Source organism: Haliotis rubra, unplaced genomic scaffold (genome assembly GCF_003918875.1).
Source record: "Haliotis rubra isolate DU_JTF1 unplaced genomic scaffold, ASM391887v1 Scf1477, whole genome shotgun sequence".
Classification (NCBI taxonomy): domain Eukaryota; kingdom Metazoa; phylum Mollusca; class Gastropoda; order Lepetellida; family Haliotidae; genus Haliotis; species Haliotis rubra.
The window spans coordinates 87509-104521 of NW_025765422.1; the positions used below are offsets into that span (position 1 = coordinate 87509).

General features: G+C 39.6%; 1 protein-coding gene across 2 annotated transcripts; it reads right to left on the minus strand.

Annotated features, from left to right (window-relative positions):
- Positions 1 to 570: 570 nt before the first annotated feature.
- LOC124269808 lies at positions 571 to 17013 on the minus strand. 2 transcript variants are annotated; one of them, XM_046704845.1, is made up of 10 exons: positions 16871 to 17013; positions 9265 to 10817; positions 6664 to 9222; positions 6246 to 6359; positions 6024 to 6101; positions 5591 to 5674; positions 4865 to 4948; positions 4517 to 4600; positions 3981 to 4050; positions 571 to 1889 (listed from the first exon to the last, which is right to left on the minus strand). In XM_046704845.1, exons 2-9 carry the CDS (start codon positions 10349 to 10351, stop codon positions 3983 to 3985), a joined length of 4158 nt encoding a protein of 1385 aa, XP_046560801.1. In that variant the 5' UTR covers positions 10352 to 10817; positions 16871 to 17013; the 3' UTR covers positions 571 to 1889; positions 3981 to 3982. The 2 variants fall into 2 exon arrangements, with proteins under 2 accessions (XP_046560801.1, XP_046560800.1); XM_046704844.1 differs by having other exon boundaries at positions 6664 to 10817.

A 17013-nucleotide genomic window follows, 5' to 3' on the forward strand; every position in this document is an offset into this window, starting at 1 on the left:
AAAGCGACCGATGCCCATTGTCTGACACGATTGCCCTCAGGCACCAGTGAGGGGGACACTTCACTCACAGCCTCTGGCTTATCTACTGTCTCTGGACTACTGGCACTGTGACAGCAACCGACCCACAATTTTTCTATGTTAACTACATTTTGCTGCGAAGGATTATAGATCATATCTGTCCGCAGCAAGCAAAATAATCAGAGTTTCTTGGTCCAGCAAACCCTTTGCTATCGTCAGTGTACTTTGACCCTTTCACAGTATAGCTGTGTTGCACATGCCAGTGTTGAACATGGTTTCTTTACCCCGCTTACATGTCATGTTGTCTTGTCAGTGGACAAGATGCTAATCTCCCCAAAGCATGTGCAAAGGGAGACCTTGAGAGAAGGGTTATGCATTCAGCTGCTGAAATCCATACACAACCAAAACAGGGTCTCTTTTCTTGAACTGTTTACATTTCACATGTTGAACAAAACACACAAATGATAGTTCTGTCTCTGGGGTTTCATCAACATTAAAATCTGTGCAATGAGAGACATATGAATAATTAAAAACAGGACAATACAAAGGAAGTTGTATTCAGCATTTATTTTTTATACAAAAGTAAAAAAACAAACTAAATTATTATTGTTTTTTTGTTTTTAGAAACAATAATTACTGTTCAATATAGAAAGGTCAACATTGAACTCGTCATTGAAAATGGAGCTGTATAAATTATGCAATTGCACATATTTACAACATGATATGTCGATGTCATAAACTTAATACAAACTCTCTATACAGAACCTATAACAGACACATTCAAAACATCGCTAGTCACAGAAATATGCTTACTTCAAATGTTGGATTTCCTGAGATATTCTCTATTAGTGAAGTTGGAGGCAACCTGACCATGTCCGTGCAAGCATTACACTGGATATTCTCCTCAACCCTAGATGAGGATGTTCAGGACTAAACAAGGCCTCTTAGAGGTATTTGCACTATTTAAATTAATCAATACTGTGTAGAACTATCAGCACTAACCTACAAAGTACAAACATAATTTACCATTTGGCACATACAGTAAACAGAAGGCTACAAATAAATAGTATAAAAATAATATCAATAACATGGAAAAAACATACTGAGCCAAAAGAAAGATAAAAAACTTACATCGCTTTCATTATACAATGACTGTCAATGAACACATTCCATTTTGAGATCGTAACTTTTGAAATAAGATATATTTGTGATATCTAACTTTCCAGAACTCATGTTATGATATGAGACATGCCTTTAATGTAAGACAACAGATGATGCCACATGATGAAATGTGAAGGCCAGCATTTTTAACCTGAGTGAAAGATGTAGGCAACAACACTGCACAACATCCTGCTGCTGTCATCTACATCTGAGTTGTCCATGTCTTCCTAAACACAACATTCTTTACCATGAAGAATTTCCACTACTACCATTCACACGTCTACTTGTGTACAAGAGGCAGTCATCTGATATTCTCGCAGGAACACATAGATTTTCTTTGAAACAAACTAGGTTAACTTCTCCTTTCTAAGGAAAGCAGTGACCTTAAAAGGTTTTCCAAACAAAGATCACAGGCCCTGCAGAACATAAATGCTCAATACCTGCACTGGTGGCTTGTTTCTTAAATCTGCAGAGGTTCATAAGAACTGATTGTAAACCTGCTAACTTGAGTAACTTTTATTTGGGCATTTTAGTATAATGAGTACAAAAACAGTATCTTATACTTTGATCTTTTTTAGTTGCTTGACTATCAACTCCAATTCGTCAAGTACAGCTAACACTGTAAAACATAGTGTACAGATAACTGATGGGGTCCCTGCAGTTGTGGATCTTCTACCATCAGCACATGGTGGCACTTCTGTCCAGTTGCCCTGAAAGTGCAACAAATGTGAAATTCGTCATCTATATCCATTAACAGCCCGAACAAACCAGTAATGAAAAATTTAATAGTAGCACTCCAGAAAAGCCATGGAAGGAAATAAAACCATGAACTACAAGAACTTCAACACTACACACAGATGAATGATGGTCAGTCACTGAAGAAATACTGAATGCCACCTTAATTATGACCATAATGATGACAATGTTTATATGCACGCATGTGAGCAGTCATGTTTGATGGTGACTTCAGAACTCTACACAGCAGGATCTTGCAGCATCACACTACTGCATTTGTCAAAACATCCAGACAACAAATCTGGGTATATGAATCTGCTGTCTTATAATGTTTAATCATTGTCTCTGAATGTGGCATGGGGGAGGCATCAGAGGTGCGATGGCAGATAATCAGGGTGCATTGAACAGTGAAGTCCTTTAGAGTTGCTGTAATCAAAGACTGGTGGGAAGAAATGGTCAAACAAAAGCTGAGTATGATGTTCCACGATTAGGACAACCATCTGTGGCAGTACAGTGTAAAGATCTTGCTTTGATTAGTAAGATAACATCTACATGCAAGGAGTTCTGTCGTGAAGGGACAGTGGCTGCTCAGTAGACCTCTGTCAACCAGAACCTTGATGATCCAGGGGAGTTTTCAAACATCCCCTACAGACTAGTGTTGGGAATTGGTTAAAAACTCATAATTGACACCTATCAATCATTGAAAATAATTGGCTAGCGTCATTTATGAAATTTTTAATGCATAAAAAATAAGGGGAAAAAAAACCCATGTAGTTCTTTGGGGGGTTTTGGGCAAAATTTCACATCATTAAAGGATGACTAGTATGTTAGGAACATAAATTTCTTGGGAGTCTTTAAGATAAATTCAATCATGACTTGAAATGAGCTTGTAGTGCTTATGAAATGTAACAGACAAAACCAACCTTGTAAAAATATTGGTAATGAAAACAAGTATTCCAGAATTGTTGGTGTTCGATTATGAGAAAACATGATCGATTGCTTGGTCGTTAAGTCATTGCGACCAATCTTCGATTATTTCAATTAATCAGACCAACACTACTCCAGACAGATCAGCAACTGGGGTTTGGTTTGGCATTATGTTAAGCTTCACACACTTACATTTCAAGAAACTGGTTGCAAATTCATTGGCTGGGTGAAAGCACCTTTCTCCTCATCATTGATAGATGATAAACTGTTTGAATGCACAGGATTATGACCCTTGCATCCAGAACATCAAGACAAGTATCTCTCATTCGGAGGCTGACCTGGGAATGTATCTTTCACAATTGCAAGTTGATTTGTTTTCCACATAAGGTCTCCTCACATTTAATCAGTAAATCTGATAAGTACTGGAACCAGCTGATCTGCCACAAGACCTCAATTCACTGAAGATAATACCAAGGCACCATCATTCCAAGGCACAGACAGCCAACCTACAGAACTGGATCACACACTGGTATGCTATGAATCCGGACTCGAATCTCCTCACGCACACTTTGGACACATGGGAGGCTGCAGTGTCCCCAGTGGCAGACTCAATGCATGACAAGAGGCATGAGAGTTCCTACTCAGTGCACTGAAACCATGTCTAGTTTAAATATTTGATGTTTAATGATGAAAATATGAACATAATGACATCAATGCTCACTATGTCTCAACTGCTGACTGTTGCTGGGGTTAGTCTATATGGTCAGGTCTATAATGTAAACATGGATTTCAAAGGTCAAATTTGGGATTGTCTTATACAAGTCACCTAATTTCCATTTTCTTATATGCACCTAAAAAAAACGGAACGTTGTGAGAACTCAACCTCATCTGTCCACAATTAGCATCAACTGCTTTTGACATTTCCTGCCCATGGACAAACATGTTGGAGAATGCTAGCCCATTTAGCGTGTAGTGCCAGTACAATACATGTTCTGCTGGCTTCAAACGTGGCCATTTAAGGGCCACTCAAAGAAGCTTTACACTGCGGTTATGCTAGCATGCTGTATACACCTAGTGGTATCACTTTTGCTTTTGAAAGCTTTTGTTCCCCACAATTATTAGTAATGCCCACTTCTTACCTTCAAGCACTTCCTGTTGCATCATCATCATCGATCATTCGGTAGGCGCCAACAACTTTCTCCAAGAAATCTGAAGATGATAGGACACAACAGATTGGCAACCATAATTCAACCTCCCTCAGAGTGCCTCAATATGATTGTAGGACGCTACAGATTAGCAACCATAATTCAACCTCCCTCAGAGTGCCTCAATATGATTGTAGGACCTTACAGATTAGCTACTATAATTCAACCTCCCTCAGAGTGCCTCAATATGATTGTAGGACACTACAGATTAGCAATCATAATTCAACCTACCTCAGAGTGCCTCAATATGATTGTAGGACACTACAGATTAGCTACTATAATTCAACCTTCCTCAGAGTTCCTCAATATGATTGTAGGACACTACAGATTAGCTACTATAATTCAACCTTCCTCAGGATGCCTCAATATGATTGTAGGACACTACAGATTAGCTACTATAATTCAACCTTCCTCAGGATGCCTCAATATGATTGCCAATACAAACTGAGAGACCAAAGACAGACACTGACCTTTATTGTGATCCCTCTCCTTAGTAAGTGCCTTGTTTTCCTCTTTCATTACATGTAGGTCCCCCTTCAGCTGAGACAGAACACCTGCAGCAACAAGCATGTGTTTATATATAAGTTCGTTGTAAACCTGTGAAAAATAATTCATGAACATCATGATAAGACTTGGAACAGCAAGTTTGGTATTTTGGAGAGCTTCCATACAGTTGAATTCAATATCATGATCCATTACCATTTCTTTTTGGGGACAAACAGTTTAATGCAAGAGCATATTTGATTTCATTTACGGACTACGTCCTAATATAAGGAATAGCAGTGTAGGGAATGTCCATGGTACACTTGTCAGCATACCTTCAAGCTCTTTATATTTCTGTTCCAAAGACACATTATATTCCTTTGACACACTCAGCTCAGACTTCAGACTCGTCATGTCTCCTGAAACACATCAGCAGGAAACAGATAAATATAATGAGATAAGTTGTGGTTATTCATGACAAATGCTACTTGACTGGGTGAATTAGGATCCTATAGATATTTTGTGCCTCTCTTAAAACAAGTATTAGTTCCACTCACATAGTATATGTGTGTGTGTGTGTGTGTGTGTGTTTGTGTGCGTGCGTGTGCATGGCACTACCCAATGAGATACAATGATGCCCTTGAACATGATGCCCTCTCAGACGTCTGATAATGGTGAGTGAAAGGAAGGATGGTAGAGGTCAGAGAGAAGTCATACCACCAACCATAGCACCCACTAAACCTTGGAGGCTTACATGAGAATATTTACAACAAAATATGTCTCTGTAGGAACCGTCAAACATGAAACTTGAATAAAGAAGCATAACAGAGCAGCCTCAATCTCTTAATAAACACTTCCATATTACTTGTAGAAAAAAAGTGGGGAACTGGAGGGGAAACCAATCCTAGTCCCTCACCAAATGTCCAGGAGTGAGGTGTGTGTGCAAATGCCTCAATCACTAGGCTACCCCACCACCCCCAGGAAGGAATGAGTGTGCCTGACCGATCCATGTTACTCAATGGCAGCACTGTAATACAGCGGCATGGTGAGTGTAGTCGTACCTTCCTGTTTCTTGCACTCCTCTTCCAGGTGAGTCTTCATCGCTTTAGTCTCGCGAACCTCAGTCTTGACATACTCCAAGTCAGCTGAAAGTGACGACATACACCAATAACCAACATTCATAAACCTCTCTGCATCATACCAACACATTTACACAAAGAACACACGTACTACATACATTGTGTTAGGGTCATACACTTTGATACCCGACTGGAACAAAGACTCGAACACACGCCAGTGGAACCTGAGGGAATGAGTCAGTGAGGTTGTAACGCTGCTTTTAGCCATATTCCAGTAATATCATGGCGGGGGACACCAGAGATGGGCTTCACATATTGTACCCATGTGGGGAATGGAACCTGGGTCTTTGGCGTGACGTGGAACCAATCTGAATGCATAGTGACTGCACTGTTCCAAACAGTAACAAGTACTAACCTGCCATTTGCTTGTGTTGTTCCTTCAGGGTTACAAATGCCTGCAGGATGTATTCTCGGGATTCATTGAAAATGTCATCTGAAATATATATATCCTAAAATAATATTGAACATTCCAATCATACGATACACATTTAGTGGGACATTGTTGAAGTTACTGACAGTCAAGCATCTGTAGTTATCCTACTGCAAACAATCAATTGGCATCGCATGTGATACTCACCGAGGTGACTTTTCTTGGAAACTGGCCCTTCCCTGGCACCACAATCATCTCCCAGCTTCCGCTTCAGTCCACTTGTCCTTGATAAACAAGAGCCACTAGTCATTCCATTGTTGCCTGGGAGGAGACAAGAATGTAACTTCAAGCAACAGAAATATTTTACCTTAAGTAAGTCATGACATAACACATGCATTGCATCCTAAACAGAAGATATTTAGAAATGGCCAATTCAATGCTGTTTCAACATAAGTATACTTAAGAGTTGTCAATTGGGAGTCCTTGAAAAAACCAATAAAACCATTTTACCTCATTTGACATTTGAAAATGAAATAAATGCTATAAAAGCCTCAGCATTTGAGAGGTAACATTGTATGTGTGTGATTTCTTTTAACAAGATACTGTGTGACTGAAAAATATATACCTGAGTTGTCATTGTCTTTGCTGCTAATTTTGTCTTGGTGATTTAATTTCTTGCCACTATCATCATTACTCCCTTCTGGTGAAGAGTGGGAGAGTAGTTTTTTCTTTGGAGGGGACAAACCATCATCGTCATGGCTGTCAGTCTCTGAAGCCAGCAATGGAGGCAAACTTTTGCGTTTAAAGCCATTCTTAATAAGCTTTAGTTTGGGATATGGCTCCCCAAAGTAGGCGAAGACTTTCCTGACATATTTCTCCTTGATGAGGAAACACTCCCCAGTCATAACAGGGGGCAGCTTTGGTTCTAATCGGGACAGGTAATGAGCACTGTCAGCGGTACATTCTGCCACATGCATATCCTTATGAATCACAACCTTCACAACTTCTTCTTTAGAGAATAGTTGAAATAAGTCCTGATAAACATAGCATTTTTCTCCATCAACCACAATATACCGTAGTGTTCTGTCTGGCATCTTGTCCTTTTGAATGATAGCAAAGCCTCCTTTGATTACCTCACAGTCCTTCTCATCTGTTTCTTCAGCAGTGACTTCAGGCCAATGCTTGGGCACTGGCTTTCCATCACAGTAAATATCTGTTGCATCACTCACATCGGACACTGCACCCTCATCTTCCTGTTCAGCTGACGGGGCAATGATGGCAGATTCATCATTTCCACATGTGTCTTCTGAATCCTGAGATTGACTGGAGACTTTGTTTAACTGAACATCATCTGGACCATCTCCTTTCGAGGATGAAGATGGGAACTTGAGGTCAGTGGAGGCTTTTGACTGCTGATTTGACTGCACAGTGCTGTCTGGAGAGACGGAGCGTTCTTTTTGCACCAAGTTGTCTTCCTCTCTTGTCAACCTTTCATACACCGGTGGGTTTGGGCCGACACAGTTTCCTTCAGGGCATGATTTAATCTTGAGCATGTGATGATACAACTTTTGAGCATTTGCTAACAATACTACTCCCATCTGACTTGAAAATTTTATTTTTTTATAGCAGAGATACTTCTCAACTTCTCTCCGACAACTATGTGTCAGTGTTTTGTGATTGATTTTGAGCGTACAGGTTTTTGTCTTGTAAACACGAGAAATGTCATAATCGGACAAGCAACATTTGACAAATTCTTTCATGATGAGATGTTTTCCATCAGGCAAGTTTATCATCAACAACTTTTGTCCATGAAACCAAATGAATTCTCCATTAGAAGGTAAATAGGCATTGTCTTCAGTGTGACCGTCAACTTCCTCTAATGCAGCACTAGTTGGTGTAGCTCCATCCCATGTTAAGGATCTCTTATTTTTATTACCTCCACATTTTGAACCATTTTTATCAGGACATGACTGCCTACGTACATGACCAACATTGTTTGGCTTCCCAGTATGTTTCTGATTGCCTGACCATTGAGAATATACTTTTTCACGAGCACTGATTGTGGAAGACTCTTGCTGAGATTGACTTTCGCTTCTGTGATGACTAATTCTGTCTTTAGATGTTCCTGCTCTCTCCCCAACATGCACAAGCTGTTCACGCACAGAAATGCTTTTTTTTGGATCACACTTTTTGGTTCGTTCATGATGTTTTAGACTCTTGTCTCTATTTTCTGAATGAGATTTCTTATGTTTCTCTTCATTCAACTGTAAACTGCTTGACGATACTTCTGCTGATTTATGACGCTGCTTCTCTGAATCAAGAACACTGGTCAATTCCTTACCCTCAGTTACTCTATTACCATTGGATTTTGCAGTTTTCCGAGCTGAAAGGTTGTCAAGAACAGAAAATAAAGGTTCTGTGTCAAGACTTGCTTTGTATACTTCCAGTTTCCTCTTGAAAGTTGAGCCTGTGGTTTTGCCTGACCCCTCACTATGTCTTCTTGACTCAATTGTTTTGCCCTTCGAATGTGCAGCATCTTCAGCAGGTGTATCAACATCTGTATCTGTGTTAGAATTGGACTTCTTAAGAGGAGAAATCCTGCTTTCTCTCTTCTTATGTTTTATCACAGGCAGAGGTGGATCATATATTCCCAAACTTCTTGAAACTGTTTCATTTTCAGAATGTGTTTTCTTGACAGAGCAATGTTTGGCTGTGTTTTCCTGTGATATGGAACCTGTAGATGTTTGCATCACTTTCACATCATCTGTAATAATGACACTGTCCAACTGGGGCAATGACTCACCAGATTCCTTATCAACAGAACTGATATTCTGCTTCTGTTTCTCAACACATGGTCTCCTTTTATCTTCAAGTGCCTTAGAAGTCAATGTGTCCAATAGTTCACTACTCTTACTGCCAGACAGCCACCGATCTACTGAATCGGACACATCAGCAGTGAAAGGGCTGGGCACATTCATATCAAAGCTATTTTTCAATTGTTTTGAGAGCGATGACACTGGTTTTGATGATTCACTTTTTCTAGATGACTGATCTTCAACTAACACTGGCATTGAAATGATGTTTGAATACGTGTCAGCAGTATCTGTAAGTTGTTGATCACAGGGTGTGGATCCTTCTACTGGAGCAGCAGCTAGTTCCACAACTGGGACAACAGGTTCTGCAACTGGGACAACAGGTTCTGCAACTGGGACAACGGGTTCTACAACTGGGACAACGGGTTCTACAACTGGGACAACAGGTTCTGCAACTGGCATTACAACAGGTTCCTTGGCTGTATTTTCAAGCTGATTCATAGGAGAGTTACGTTCAACAGTCTGCACTGGTGGAGTATTTGACATTAACTGTCGTAAATGTTCTTTTGAATCAGGCAACACAGATGTTTCTTTCCTGGATGTTGATGGATAATTATTTGGATGTATTCGAATTGTTGCAGGTGCCTGCACGGACTGCTGTGGAACTAAATCTGAACAATTGGAGTCCCTGGGGGTATTCCTTTGGCTTCTTGAATCACACATTGTCTGTTGTTGTGGCAAAGCTCCTGCATGGCCAGATTGGACATTTGACTGCTGAGAAATTGTTTGTGGAACTGATCTACTGTTACTGTTCACAGAAACTGAAAGGATGTCTGGTTGCATAGCTGACCGACTGGTTTGTCGTTGAGGATAATTCCACTCCTTGTGAACACTTGTATAGTCTGGTTGAGAAGCAAGAGATGGCACATGAGAAGTGTATGTATTAACTGCTGGTAAAGGAAGAGGAACAGGTTGGTTACCAGCCTTTACAGGCATACCAGTAGGTTCTTGTTGTCTTTGGTGCGAACTCACTCTCTCAACAGACTGTTTGACAACTCGTCCAGATTCATACCTCTCTGTAGGCATTTTACACCACCTTGGGATCGCTGCTGAAACATTCTGTGGAACGGCTGACCGAGAATTATCAGGAACACTACCTCCTTGATAAAAGTTTGTCTGAGTGCTACCCTGGAATGGATATGGGGGTGGAGGGTTTACATAGCTAGTGGGTGTGAAAGAACTGTTCCCTCTCGTAGACATTCCATTAATCTGGAATTGTTGGATGTTTCCTCTGGTGGGGAGATTTTCAAAGCCACCACCTGTGCCATGCTGATTAACCTGCGACATGCCATGGTTGGCAGGGACCTGCTGAGGCTGTCTTGTGGTGTGTTGACTGGCATTGTCTTGAGTTGGCATTTTTTCAATATCAATGCCTGTTACATGTTTCACAATGTTGAAGAAATATGGCTGAAAAAAATTGTGCCAAAAACAAATCGGCATTTATACATTCCAACAACTGCTGATTGGTGCAAAGTCTCGCCAAGAATGCTTGAACTTTTTTCCGAAAGTGAAACTGATCGTCCCTTGATAACTGTTGAGCATCATAGTTCAATATCTGCTGTTCGTCCTTTGCAGCATCAAGCAACTTCCCAAACTCAACACAAGCTTGTCTACTGATCTTACAATGCTGCCACCATGGGCTGGCTTGATTCCTGCTGTGTTGCGAGTTGGGAGGTCTGCAAGTAGTGTCTATGGAGGCTTGGTGGGGAGCATAGTTCATCTGATTCCCTATGCTCATTGCATTTGTAGGGACAGAATTAAACCGACTTGACAAGACAGGTATTCCACTGTCAGGGGCTGCATACATGTTGCTTGCTGAAGAAGATGGCCACCCAGTTTGTCTTGAATTCATGCCCCCCTGACTGCATGTACTGGTGGTGGTTTGTCATGTTTTCAGCCATCCTTCCTGTCGAAGAAAAGGAAAATATTAGAAAACATCAAGTTAACATCTGTATGTAACAGACAGATATGACATAATCTTAACCATGCAATCACTTCCTTGATCACACCTATGTTTTTGTCAGTTGGCAGGGACATTATCATTCATGTTCCTGAACAAAACTTTAAATTATCATTGTTAGTTACACTTGATGGTCAACAATAACTTGGTTCATAATTGGAAGATTTTGATCAACGAACAATGATAAAAAAAAACTGCTGATACAAACAGAAAAGTAGTTGATATTCTTCATCTGATGTTCATGTGGCAGGGCAACAGTCTGGATAATTCAAGGCATTTGCAAACTAGCATTGTGAGCATCATTCATTGGGCATAATAGTACTGCTATCTTTATTGATAACAAATCAACTATTTTGTTGGCCAATAACAACTTAAGTTGATTTATTAAATGTCTGACTGAATTCCTGTCTTCTCTTTGCCCATTTCCACCATAGCAATCGTATCTATTTCATTTTATCTGTGGCAACAAAATGATTACTAGTAGTTTTGCTGTCAATAATGTTTTAATAGTTTTTATCCATATAGTGACACACAATGACATCACTTCATTGTGCCTGCTGCACGTAAATTTAGAAAAACAGTGTAGTCATCACTAATCCATGCAAATATACTAGGCACATAAAGAAACTGTGCATACACAAATTTAAAATCTAAATTTATCAAACCTGTGTAGACACATAAGGATTTAAACTCAGAGATTAGTGACATGTATCCAACATGCATGCACGTGCCATGTTCCGTGACGTCAGTGGGTTCGTCCTTGACACGTGCAATACATTGTTGCACGTGCATTGCGGGAAAGAGAAACAGAGCAAATGAATGCCACACAATACTGTCACTTTGGAAAGCTCAACCCCTGCCCTTGCGATCGTTCAAAAACTTAAACGGCTATTGAAATGCATAGCATGCCAAGGCTCACGTCTGCACAACGTCATGAGGCCATTGGGATGGTCCGTGGGGGAATGTCTCAACGACAAGTGGCTGCACATTTCCACTGCCACCGGAACACCATTTCTGCACTGGTGAGACGCTACCAGAACACAAATGACGTCATCGATCGGCCACGTTCTGGACGTCCACGTTTAACAACACCAAGACAGGACAGATGGATAAGGGTGACCCATCTTCGCCACAGGTTTCGTTTGACCCCTGTCCCGCTTGTGGACTCGTGACGTCATTGTGATTGACTTTTCAACTGAAATTCTCCAGACTTGTTATGGTCTCATGATTCCTCCATTAAAGTTTATATGTACCTTTGACATTGTTATCGTACTTATCAACTGGGATAATATTTTGACAATGCAGTTTCTTTATGTGGCTGGTATATGTCAACTTACCATTGAGGCCACCCTCTCCTTGGGATGAGGTATTGACTCAGCAAATTAATTATCTCTACAACAACAGGAATATCTTTATCTCCAATCCAACAATTTTAACTGATGTTTGTTGCAGATTTGGGGACAAATATTGTTCTCAATATTCCCCTTGGCATTTGGATCAGATTTCAGTTCAAAGGTGTATTTCATTGAAAGTCTGGAGCAAGTGCCACAATCAGCTATCATACTGATGTCACAAAACATTCTGATATATGTTAATATATTTGTAACTATTAGCATACACTAATTTTTATGTCTTTGTAAAGGTTACTAACCATAACTTCAGATTTTTGGAAAATCAGAATGTTTCTTCAGAAATGCCACTGATTCCCCCAACCTACCCTACTCCCCTTAATTTACTAGAAAATGGACCCTTGTTTGGAATTGTGGTTAAATCCCTGTTTCTGTTATATGCACTTTCACAGCTGAGCATACATGTGTATGTTGACTAGGGCTTTGGACACAAGTACCATACTTGCTTACCAAGAACAACTGACCAGTTTCAAAGGCTATATGTAATTAATGGTTATGAACACTATGACAACTGAACTTATCTGACAATCCATGTTTTCTTGCTTGACCTCTGTCAACACATATAACGTGTGTATAGTTGTAATATGCACCTAGGCCATTTACTATGGCTAACAGATCTTTGTTACTTTCACCAAAACTTTTTTCTGAACAATGAACTGAAAATATAAGGAGGAAACATACTACTGGGTATGAGGATCCAAATCATTATTTATTCTCTTAATTCACTGGAGTACTCTGGTAGGAAATAACAGGATTTATTCCTCCTTGAGTCGGGCGGTTTTGCTGATTGAATCTAAAAACCAGTGGAACTGGAATGAATATTGACTTGTGTTTGTTAAAACAAATATCTACTTCATTTCAACATTAACGGAAAAGAACCGTTAAAACTTTCAAATAACATTCCACAAATGCATTAAAATTCAAACAAGCCTGAAACCCTCCTTGGTGGTGTATTTCCTTGCTGATAGTGGTGTGATGATTCACCCGACCTGGGTGGCCAATACTCAGTCACTGCCAGGATACGAGTATTATAGGGACACTGATCTGGAGCAATTCCCTGGAACTGGTTGTTGCTTTTGTTATTGTTTTCCCCCTGCGACTACATAGATGATATCCCAGAATTGTTGACTGGGTTGGGATCTCTGGTGCACCACCCACAAGCACAATTGGTAGTATGAAGGCATAGCCTTACATTCATCAACAAGGTTGAAATAAAGTTTTGTCTTTGAATTAATTGAAAAATGTAGTCATCTTTGTACCCAATAATATGTCAAGCTTCATGAAACCTTTTAGAAGTTTTTCTGCCAGTGGTTAAAAATGTCAGGATTAAAAGAATACAAAGTCAACGTATGTCTTTATATTTTTTAGCATAATTAATTTATTATTATATGTTTATGCAGTTTGGAACTTCTTAGAAAAGTACATATGTTTTTCAGTGAATGTATAAAATGACTAATACCTAGACATTTTATAGATTGCCTAAGTGAATCATATTACTTACACACACACACACACCCTTGCTCATGTTGTCTGCCTTGTATCCAAGAACTTAACAGCGTAAGGAGTGGAATGATTTTGTTGAATGCCATGACAAATGAATAAAACAAGAGTCATCAGAAGATGACATATCCCCCCGGCCCCCGCGTCTTTGAAAGAACAAATCATCTGACAGTTACTTACAGTCCAGCTTGATTTTAGACTAAGTGCAAATCGTTTCCATGGAAATCATGAAAAAAATAAATGACAAAAATCTGCAAATAGCAAAAGGCACCACTTCAAGATCTGTCTCACATATCTGCCAAGTTTTACTGAAAGATATTAAGAAGTTTTCGCGTTGTGCTCCGGAAACAAAACTTACCCCTCCCTTTTGAGACTTAAGTCCGAATTGTTTCCATCGAAACTGAGAAAATAATAAATGACAAAAATCTGCAAATAGCAAAAGGCACCACTTCAAGATCTGCCTCACTTATCTGCCAAGTTTTGCTGAAAGATATTGAGAAGTTTTCGAGTTGTGCTCTGTAAACGAATCCCACCCCTCCTTTTGGGACTAAGTCCGAATCGTTTCCATGGAAACCGGGAAAAATAAAAATGCCAAAAATCTGCAAATAGCAAAAGGCACCACTTAAAGTTCTGTTTGATATATCTACCAAGTCTTGTTGAAAAATATTGAACGGTTCTTGAGTTATGCTCCGGAAACGAAGCCCACCCTTCACTTTTGGGACAAAGTCTGAATTGTTTCCATGGAAACCGGGAAAAATAAACATGCCAAAAATCTGCAAATAGCAAAAGGCACCACTTAAGGTTCTGTTTGATATATCTACCAAGTCTTGTTGAAAAATATTGAACGGTTTTTGAGTTATGCTCTGGAAATGAAGCCCACCCTTCTTTAAGACTAAGTCCAAAACGTTTCCATGGAAACCGAGAAAAATAAAAATGACAATAATCTGTAAATAGCAAAAGGTACCACCTTAGGTTATGTTTGACATATCTACCAAGTTTTGTTGAAAAATATCAAACGGTCTTTGAGTTATGCTCCGGAAACAAAATGATTACGGACGGACGGACAGACGGACGACTTTATCCCACCGCATTACATGCCGGTGGGATAAAAAATGTACAAATCACAAAATTAAAAGCGACTATAGCAATAATATCAGGCTATTACCGTGTTCGAGGAATGTATCCATCAATATCCACATAAAGGAACGATATGTCATACATTTGCGTTATAACTAGTGGTAGTTTCTTTACTTGTCATGCGACTTTGTTTCAGGGCTTTCACTGTGCTGTTAGTCTCATTGGTCACCCTAGTTAGTTAGTGTCAGTCTCAAACAGCACATTGTATTATCAATCTCAAATCCCTAGGGAGAATACAACTCTTGCAGCCACAAGACGCACCGAGTTAATGTGGCTTTCCCACCCTTATGAGCCAGAGGTACCCATTCACAGCTGGGTGGGCTGGGACACTGAGTCACAGTACTTTGTCCAAGTTTACTCCATGTTGCTGTACCCACAACTAGGAGTTTGTACCTCTTCATGTGGCCACCATCTGGTCAAAACAGCATGCCTGACAACTATTTCCATGATGTCTGCCATTCCTTAAAAAATGATTTAGTTAGACAACAATGAGCAATCAATCAACCTATTGGCTGTTAATCCTTTGAAGGAAATACGTTGTTTTTACATAGGCACTTTATGACAGAATGTGGGTCTATTCAGTATATTTACATACATAAACACTACCTTTAAACAAATCTGCTGTGCAAGATTAAAGTAATTAATCAATCAATGTGTTATCGGTTAATCCTTTGATCAATGTTTTAGTTAAATTTAACTCAACTGATAATTCCTCTTGCTGCACTTCCATGCGCATGTTACATAACATGCAAAATTGCAATACATTTTGTCACATCAGCCCTAATTAATAATGTTTAGTATTTACTCCAAACACAAGAAATGCTAAATGGAACCTCTGTCGGGTAATCTGAGTGGTCATAAATTCATTAACTGACCATCAAGTTAATGATGACAAATAAGCAGGTGTAGTTTTATACCACCAAAGATGGGGTGCAACAAGGGAGTAGTAATTGCTGTATTACATGCCATTTGTATGCCCTAAAAAGTGTGGGGACAAAGCTCTTTTGAGGATATGAAATTTATTGTTGCATAAGAAATACATAAAAGTATTTGCTGTGTACTAAAGTTTAAAACTGTATATACCTAACAACCTACGTATATTTTTAGATTTTTTTAACAATGTCAATTTCACGTCTATTACAGATTTAAAAAATCAAATGCATTTGATCTATATCCAGGTATGACATCCTTTATCATGTTTAAAACATTTGTACCCTACGAACCAGAATCATAACAAAGTAGATTTTCACATTTTACTACTTGATGATAAAATTATGTACATGTAGATTTCTTCTTAACAATAAAACATTACAATACAACGTAACAATTGTTCACATGCCGACATATTCAGAGCCAAGCATGTCAAGCAACACATCATATCACGTCTTACATGTACGCCTCTGGGGACAAGTGACCCCAGCTCCAGTTAGCGGTGAAAGCAGGCACAAGAAGTAACTAGCTGTGCTGTGAATTGCTGTCTGAATAAAGGCTTCAAACATTAATGTTTGGATGAACGGTGAATGACCGTGGACATGAATGGATGGATGTTTACATCAGACTTTCTCTGGTCCGATCTATTAGACCTCATGCAGAGTGTAATCCTAACCCAAATCCTCATAGCTAGATACTTCGCACAACTCACCGAGATTCTAGCATAACCCAAGTGAGCTTGACCCCTAAACAAGAGTAATAATCACTGGAAACGACGGTTTTCCTCGAACAAGTGCAGTTTCCTAGCCAGTAGGTGTGACCTACATTGCCAACGGTTAACATGGGACCCAGAAAAAAATGACACCCACAAAGGAAAACTAACCACTGTAACTGAAAAGGCGCGCTGAACTCTGCTCTTGAAAATCACATCGAACAAAGGACGCCCATTCTCTAAATACAAATCAGCAAAGCACAATGTCGTGATAATCAAAGTTACAATGTATTTCCACGGGTAATTCTTACCGCATTCACATCGTGTTTCCTCGGAAGACAGTATTCTCCTTTCGTCTCTGACAGTACTACCTCATCTCCTCTAGCTGAGGAATGCCTAAGACTGCATAGAGCCGCGAGCGCCAGCGCTTCGTGCATCTCTCATTCATAGAGGC

Coding starts and splice junctions, on each gene's coding strand:
- LOC124269808 (XM_046704844.1), bottom strand. CDS start 10,351: ATGCCGATTTGTTTTTGGCACAATTTTTTTCAGCCATATTTCTTCAAC. Junction 6,360..6,663: donor CAAAGACAATGACAACTCAG/GTATATATTTTT, acceptor GTCTCCTCCCAG/GCAACAATGGAATGACTAGT. Junction 4,601..4,864: donor GAAATATAAAGAGCTTGAAG/GTATGCTGACAA, acceptor TTGTTGCTGCAG/GTGTTCTGTCTCAGCTGAAG.